The 8,519-nt window shown below is 48.5% G+C and overlaps 1 protein-coding gene across 1 annotated transcript; it reads right to left on the bottom strand.

Moving 5' to 3' along the window:
• Positions 1-772: 772 nt before the first annotated feature.
• On the bottom strand, positions 773-5,784 carry LOC119311486 (protein DETOXIFICATION 21-like). Its single transcript, XM_037587115.1, has 8 exons — positions 5,404-5,784; positions 2,647-3,188; positions 2,451-2,537; positions 2,223-2,279; positions 1,894-2,132; positions 1,609-1,727; positions 1,416-1,502; positions 773-1,248 (listed from the first exon to the last, which is right to left on the bottom strand). Exons 1-8 carry the CDS (start codon positions 5,674-5,676, stop codon positions 1,165-1,167), a joined length of 1,488 nt encoding a protein of 495 aa, XP_037443012.1. The 5' UTR covers positions 5,677-5,784; the 3' UTR covers positions 773-1,164.
• Positions 5,785-8,519: the final 2,735 nt, after the last annotated feature.

Here is an 8,519-nt window from a genome sequence, read left to right as displayed (position 1 = left end):
AAGCACGAGGATAGAGGAAGCACTACATTGTGGAATGGAGGGAGTATGTTGCTAGTACATATAGTCCGGCAGGCGGCAGCTCTGCTCGTCCGGCACGTCCAGCTGCATGCATCGAGCGTTCACGATGCGAAGGGCTCTGGCCGACCTCGGCGCCGGCGGGAGCGGTCCCAGCGCTGGCACGATAATCGGCATGTTCGTCGCCGTGGCCGCGGTCATGCTGCTCGCCGCCCTCCTCCACAGCCTATGCTCTCGGAAGGGACACGCGCCTCAGCCGACCGGAAACCCAGCGGGCGACCCTGCTCTATTCATGTTTGCTTCTGCCGCCGCGGCTAGCAGCGCCGGTGGCTGTCACGTTGGCGGCGGCGCTGGCAGTGCCGGTGGCTGTCACGTTGGCGGCGGCGCTGGCAGTACCGGTGGCTGTCACGTTGGCGGCGGCGCTGGCAGTACCGGTGGCTGCTAGCTAGTGCCAGAGGAGTATGCGCGCATGTACTAATTAATTCATTGGCTTGCTGCATGTAACAGATCCCTGTAATTGGTGTGCTCAACCTGCCTTTCGGTGCATATTTTTCTGTTCTAGGCTTCTACTGTAGCTAGTACTAATACAATTGCGCAGTGATACTATTAATTACATTCCCCTCTATATTGTATAAACCGCGACAAGTTTCGTGTCGACTTGTAATTAAACCGATAGAATCTACACCAAACTGAGTGTTTGATGATCACAACAAGACACAAGATGACAAGGCCAAGCGAATGCAGTTGATATCCCCCGTAAAAAAAAGAAAAAAAGAATGCAGTTGATATACAAGCACCATGTTTGCTAATCACGGCCAAAATCTTTCAACATGCAACAACACTCGTGCCGCCAGCTAGCTCACAGCAGTCCAAGGCATATTTTACATGCTGAGGCAGTGGTAGATCAAGCGTCTCTCGAGTAACACGTTTTTCCTTCTCTAATGGAGCCTGCATCACTGTCATCGTTTGCTCGATCTTGAGGAACAACCGTCGACACGCCTACGCCTACTAATGTTCCACCCATTCATTCTTGACATATTGAAAACATTGTACTTATTCTCTGAAACGAACGCCGCAAGCTCTGATCAAGCAGGACATAAAAGTTCCTCTATCTGATGGTGATTCACTACATGCGCCAGATTCTTCGTCTCATGGACTTCCCCCTGAATCTGGCTTCCCTTTGTTCTCATCCGTGATGTACCATCTCTTCAATCTCTCCTGAGTAACCTCTACCTGAAAAATCAGAAGGAATAGAAACCATAATTGAGTACATCTCCTACACCCTTCTAGTCTAGCACACAATATATACTTATGAACTTCTGCACAATAAGTTACACATATGAAGACTTTACTTAACAATGTTTGAGTACAATAATGATGGAACAATTAACAAAGCTAACCTGTTTATCCCAGTCGGTCCTGATTGTTATGAACACAAGTACAATTGTTTGGATCAGTGTTCCGAGCAGCATGCCAACCCAAACGCCCTATAACAACAACCAAGGACATCGAGTTAGGACCACAACTTATTAGAGCCAAGAGGCACAACGATAATTATTATGTAACTGATTGACTGATACATAATGTTCTTACCTTCACATGATATCCACAAACATAACCAAGGATTGCTCCAACAGGGATACCGATCAAGTAATACGTTGTGATGTTAACATAGGCAACTATACTTTGCCAACCCGCACCGATAGCAACACCTAGAGGGTGATCAAACGGGATTATTATTTCAGTAAACCAAAAGAATATTGTATTAGTATAGAAATAGAATGCAAATATTTTGCCTATTTTTTTCTCAAAAAAGTTAACCAAACGAAATTATTGTAATATTATGCATTTAGAATTCAGTCAAATGCTAAAGCAAACCTGATAGCACTGGTTGAACACTGTTCAACAAGATGGAGAAGGCTAGAAGAGGCGACAGGCTATCAACTGCGGCAGCTACCTCTTCACTGGTGGTAAATATGTAGGAAAGCTTTCCGCGGAAGAAAAGGAAAAATATGAAGAACACAAGGCCTATTGAGAAAGAAGTGGCGACGACATTTATGATGGCGAACTTGGCCCTTCTTGCACTTCCAGCTCCGAGCTCATTTGCAACACGTACTCTATAACACACAAAAGCATTATCATCAAAAATCTGAACTTATTCAACCGCATGATACGAATAATAGGGAGTTCTAAGATCGAGAATCTACCCTATTGCAGACAAAAAGCCAATAGAAATCATCATCTCCCAACCGTTGATGTTAAGGCTGCAGATTTCAGAGATTGAAAATCACATTACTTGATTAGTTTCTCATGTGCCAAGACAAGGAAACAATAAGAAATGTGAAATGAGCTTCAAAAACCAAAGCCATGCAATGAGCTTCAAGAACAATGAAAGAGTGAACTCTGAATTATATAAAGTAGTACGTGTGTATTACCATATTGAAAGAGCATCGAGTGCAACCTCTGCATTCCTCATGTACCCGGTTAGGAGCACCAATATGGTGTTGTACCACAATTCCAAACTGAAAATGCAAACACGAACAAACAAGCATTATTGCTAGGCTAGATGCATCCAAAATTCTGATAAGGACCGAAACTGCATATAGAGGGAAAATTCAAGTTTGTTCATACCAGAGCATGACACCAGAGGATAGCGAGAGCTTGAGGACAGGAACGAGATCCGTGAGTGCCACGGAGGAGAACCCGGTCCATGTGAGAGGGCAGCCACCGCCGAAGACGAAGATGAGCTGCCCAAACACAGGAATCCACATGGCGATGACCATGGAGGTCAGGATCCCGTCGAGTCCAAGGTCCAGGCGAACGGTCAAGAGCCATGACAGGAAGAGATGGACGCCGAGGGAGACGAACGCGAGGTAGGTGATGATCATGTTCTTGCTCTGCGCCTGCAGGTACATCTGGAGCGTGAAGCTGAAGACGCACGCGAACATGACGGGGATGTACCAGAGCGAGATGGTCCCGGCGACGGCGCTGATGGCCGGGTCCTGGCCGATGAAGACGAGGAGAGGCTCGGTGAAGACGAAGATGGGGAGCATGAGCACGGCGCAGCCGGTCAGGATGATCCAGGAGCGCTGCAGGGAGATGCCCATCATATGGTACTGCTTCGCCCCGTACGACTGCCCGCACAGCGTCTCCAGCGCGCTCGCCATGCCCAGCTGCATTCAGGTTAAGCACATTTTATTAGTTATTAAGATCATCAGCTCCTTTTCTTTCTCGTCTCAAGAAATTTATTTCTGATGCAGTGAAATCTCTGAAGTTGAGGATGTAAATGGACATGTTGCACTGGATGTGGGCATGTGCTGCACTGGATGGCTCAGTGATAACAGTACTAGTGCGTGCCAAGGATTCAGACTTCAGAGGTCATCTTGCTATACGGAGGGCGATCAGCTAATGGAGAGTGACGAAGCTAATGGAGGTCAATAAGGAATTAAGGGCCAAGGATTCAGAGGTCATCTTGCTATACGGAGGGCGATCAGCTAATGGAGAGTGACGAAGCTAATGGAGGTCAATAAGGAATTAAGGGCCAAGGATTCAAAGGTCATCTGTCTATGTGTTGCTAAATAATGTTGATCGCAGCAAGGCCTAGTAGGGAATGTCATGCAATGAGAGTCTGAATTCTGAACCTTGCTAGACATCATTCAGTTACCAAGTTGCTGCAACCTGAATCAACCAATATTTAGTGGGTGGGACACTGGGACCAAACAACACCAGTAGCGTGCCGAGTCACTACATGGGCAGGCCCAAGTACGAGAGGGTTTTCTGGTTTTGGGAAGCCTCTTCTCGCTTGTTGCAAGGTTCGGAAGATTTTTGTTTCTTGCTTCATGTGTTTTCCCTCGTTGGTTTTACTAATTTTCTGTCGGTTTTTGATTTTCTATTTTTCTTCCCCTTTTTAATTTTTTTCTCTGCTTCATTTTCAATTAATGATTTTTTTCTAAAACAAAGGACGAATATTAATCAAAATTCATAAAGAACTTTAAAACTTATGAACATTTTAGTTCATGATTATTCTCTAGATTTTCGAACATCTTTAAAATTTAACGTATAACTTTTAATTTTCAAATATTTTTTAAGTTCATGAAAAAATAATAATTTATGAACTTTTGAAAATTCTTGGACATTTTCATAAATTTTTGAACATTTGAAAAATCTGAGAATATTTTCTCAAATTGGTGATCGTATTTTAAATTCATGAGTACTTTTTTCAAATCAACAAACATTTTTTAATATGTGACACACATATAACAATTTATCAAATCTATGTACTAATACATATGTGTGGTATTAGGTTATTATGTTTAATCGGTATGTAGGGTGCTTACATACTATATATGGGTGAAGCCTTTTCTTTTTCCCGCGAAAAGAAGAAGCATTTTCTTTTTAATCAAGTGATTCGGTTTTCCTACTGAACAAAGTAGCCGCTAATGGGCCGGCCCATGAGGCACACGACATGCACGTTAGCTCGCACACCGTGCGGGATAAGAGCACCCTTTTTGAGAACTGGTGAAATCACTAATTTAAGGGCGCTCCTTAAAAAAAAGCCACTTCCATCTTATTTGATGATGACAGATGGTGGATAGCTTGTTGCCATTTGTCGCAACCTCGCAGTTTTGAAGTGATCGCTTCCCACACGTTTGAGGATGGGTGGGTTCGTTTATTTTGTATCAATTTTTTTCAAACAAAATATCTCTTGAACTATGCGTCCAAATATTCCTTGCAGCTAGGGTGGGACTGAAGAAAACGTTAACATGCCACATTCTCTCGGGAAATGATGGAAAAGGCATTTACTACTCCCTTCGTCTTAAAATTCTTGTCTTAGATTTGTCTAAATATGAATGTATCAAGTCACGTTTTAGTATTAGATACATCCGTACCTAGACAAATGTAAGACAAGAATTTTGGAACGGAGGGAGTATTATCCAACGGGGTTGTTCTCGCTCAAAGAAAAATCCGAAGGTTGTTCCATGGTTTTTTTTTTTTTGCAGGATAAAGGTTGGCCATGTTGACACAGACAGTGACTTAAAAAGTTGAAAGCACACAGACGACAATCATATAACACGTTTTTTTGTGGTTGTTGGGATCAAGGGTCAGGATGCAGTTGGCGTATATATTTCTCCATCATGTTTGCATCATGATCGTCCGTATGAAAACACGCTACTTGTACTCTCTATTTTTTGCCAATAAGAGAAAAGAGGAACAGTGTTCTTAATTACTCCTATTATGCATGCACCTGTTTATTTATGTTATATGATGGAACTGGCAAAAACGGAATGAAGCAGGTAAGCATAATTAACCAAGCAATGCCATTTTTTTTACAATACAGTAATAAGATGTTTGGCAGACGGATTGATGGAAGGAAGGAGAGATAGATACCAGTATGCCGTTGCTGAAGCGCATGAGGACGGTGGAGACGAGGGCGAAGGCGGCGAGCTGGGTGGCGCCGATGTGGCCGATGAAGGCCTGGCTGATGACGGCAATCCCGAAGGTGGAGAAGCGCGTGCAGATGGACGGCCCCGCCACCGCCCACAGCCTCCGGTTCTCCCCCACCAGCCGCCGCCCCAGCCCGCCGGTCGCATTGTGCTCTGCCGCCGCCGGCCTGCAGGGCTCCAGCAGCGGGGCCTTGCTCTCCTCCCCGCTCTTCTCCATTGATGAAGGCGCGGCAGGTCGATCGCTCCTGGTTAGCTCAGTGAGACAACTATGCTATGCACGTAGCTTAGAATCTAGCCCTGGAGAGGATCTGCTTAAGATGCGGATCGGTGGTGTCGCCTATCGGTGGGCAAGCCAAGCGTCTTTAATTTGTAGGAGGGGGGCGCGCGATGCGAGGACGAGTCCGCCCCTGTGGCGCCTTGTGCTCCACCAGCGTTGGCGCTCGCACGTGCGGCGTGGGCGCTGGCACGTCGGCACGTGAGATTTTTCCGGTCGTCTCGCACTGCCGGTAGCTTTGTCTCTGTCAGTGCGCCCGCCGGCCGGACGGGGCAGCGGGGCAGGCAGTTGAACACGTACTACGTGCTATGGCCAGGATGGTTGACGACGAGACGGGACGAGATGCATCCAGGATCTATCCTGTGGTTGGCCCGTCAGTCCCCAGCGTTTACTCTATTGGCCTGTAAAACAGTACTTCTGTCAGTGCGCCTGACGCCAAAAGTATGTGCATCTACTGCGCTTATTTAGCTTCAGTACCCGTAAGTATATTCTTCTTTCCACTCGGTTTATTGCTGCGGATTAGAGCAACTCCAATGGGGCGACCCATTTCGTCCGCCCGTATCCGTTCTGGTCGGCGCGGATAGAAAAGACGGCCCAACACGCCGACCCAAACGGACGCGCGTCCGCTTTCGTCCGTCTGCCGACCCATTCCCGGTCCATTTTTTAGCCGGATTTGCATCGGCGCGGACACAAGACGGACGCGCGCGCGCGCCCTCTCTCCTCCCTGCGCGTGCACAACTTCCACCGCTGGCTTCGTGACCGACGCCACCGGCCATTTTTCCCGATAAAAAAGGATACATAGATAGTTCTTGCGTACACAAATAAAAGAAAAGATCAACTACTCGTCGCTTTCCGATTCTGACTCGGTAATGTCCTCCTCCGACGTCTGAATATAGGCGTCATCAGCATGCTCGTCCGCGAAGTCCCACCCCGATGTTTCTCGCAGCCTCAGTCTCATTTGAGCGGTAAGCTTCCGCGTACGCTTGCCCTCCCGATAGGCGGCTCGCTCCGTCCTCCTGGCCTTCCTCTCCGTCCTCCTCTGCTCATAGAACTGACGTTCGTCGACGATGTCCTGCGGGAAGCATTCGCGCCACACCACCAAGGCTTGCACGTCCATCTCGGCGAGGGCGAGGTGACGCATCCGCCTCCGGTGGACACGACGATCCTCGCCGGTGAAAAGCCGCGGGAGAGGCGCCAGATCCTGCGCCCGCTGGCTCGACACGTCGGGAAAATTCATCTCCCGTCTCGGCCGCCGGAGACGGCACGCCGCCGCGTCGTACGTGCGGACCGCCTGCTCAGCGGTGTCGAAGGTGCCGAGGATGAGTCGCTTCTCGCCAAACAAGATCTCGGCGGAGAAGGCGACGGAGGGGCGCTCGCGGACTCCGCGAAAACCCGAAGCGTCGAGGATGCGCATCGACATGCTGGCGCACAGGCGGCGAGGCTAGTGAGAGGGGGTGAGACGAGTGGGCGGCGATGGCGGACTAAGTGTGGAGGGAGCGCCATCTTTATAACGAGCGCCGGTCGTGGCGCGCCAAAATGCGCGCGCGAACACTGCCGCGCTCCAGAGCGCCAAAGCCAGCGCGCGCTAGGCCGAATTTCCCTCCGCGCGCGAACCTTTCCCGCGCGCTTGCATGGCCGCTGGCATGATCTAAAGCGCGTGCGGTCATGAAATGGGTGGGCGCGTTGGGCGCGCTGCCAATCCAAATTTAAAAAAAGACGGACGACGGGCGGGCGGCCGACCCAAACGGACAAAAAGCGGACAAAAGCGCCGTCCGTTTGGATCGGCGCCTGTTGAAGTTGCTCTTATTACTCAGATGTGATGAGAGGAGAGCACGGATGTTTGGAGCGTAGGGGATTCGGGACGTGGGGCGTGCAAATCTGAAGCGTGTGTGGTTTCCTAGGCTGCTAGCATTGCATGGCCAATATGTGCACACGTTCGGGCCTAGGTCAGGTGTGTGTGTGTGTGTTGTTTCCTAGTCTGATCTGTTTGACTGCGTTGGCTTACGTGGGACGTGCACGTCCCTAGGCCTGCCCCATCGACGTCGCATGCAACTAGGCACAGGGATTACTATTAGTTAACGTCGGCGGGCCTGCGTGCCGTCACCGCCGCCATCAATCTGGATCTCGTCCATCGTCGGTCGGGACCGAGCGTTGAAATCACGCTGATCGATCTAATTCTCAGGGTGCAAATAAATGGGCCATGGACAAGTGGACAAGCACACGGCCGATCAGCCATACAATAGGCAGAGAAGAGGATGGATCGCCTCTCTCCACGTATGCCTCCGTCTATCTAGCAATCTATTCTATCTATTACTAAAAGCATAATATGAGCTTTTTTTAACACGGTACAAACGCAAGCGCTTATACATACGTGCATACAGTGACCCCTATGAAGGCACACATGCACACCCTACCCCTATAAGCACCTTCGAGAGACCGAGCCGGCATATCATCTTGAGATTTATGAAGTCACCATAGGGACCTCGTCGTCGACGGGAACGTCTCCTCCCACTGAAAACGCATCGCCGGAAATCCTGAAATAAACTCATCAGGACTCGAACCCTGGTGGGATGGGGATACCGTTGTCCCCCTAACCATCCAAATACAGGTTGGTTCGCCAATATGAGTTAAAATAGGAAAATATATGCTAGAAAATCCCACACAAATCATAAAACATTTGTCCATTAATCTGTTAGACTCTCATTAAACCAAGAAGCACAACCATCAGATCTTGGACCCCAATATCGCCCGAACAACAGATTTAAAGAAGCTTGCATCGAATTAAT

This window comes from Triticum dicoccoides, chromosome 5B (genome assembly GCF_002162155.2).
Source record: "Triticum dicoccoides isolate Atlit2015 ecotype Zavitan chromosome 5B, WEW_v2.0, whole genome shotgun sequence".
Taxonomy (NCBI): Eukaryota; Viridiplantae; Streptophyta; class Magnoliopsida; order Poales; family Poaceae; genus Triticum; species Triticum dicoccoides.
This window is presented reverse-complemented; position numbering and strand designations above follow the sequence as displayed.

Coding starts and splice junctions, on each gene's coding strand:
- LOC119311486 (XM_037587115.1), bottom strand. CDS start 5,676: ATGGAGAAGAGCGGGGAGGAGAGCAAGGCCCCGCTGCTGGAGCCCTGC. Junction 3,189..5,403: donor GCTTCAGCAACGGCATACTG/GTATCTATCTCT, acceptor ACCTGAATGCAG/CTGGGCATGGCGAGCGCGCT. Junction 1,728..1,893: donor TGTTCAACCAGTGCTATCAG/GTTTGCTTTAGC, acceptor ATCACCCTCTAG/GTGTTGCTATCGGTGCGGGT.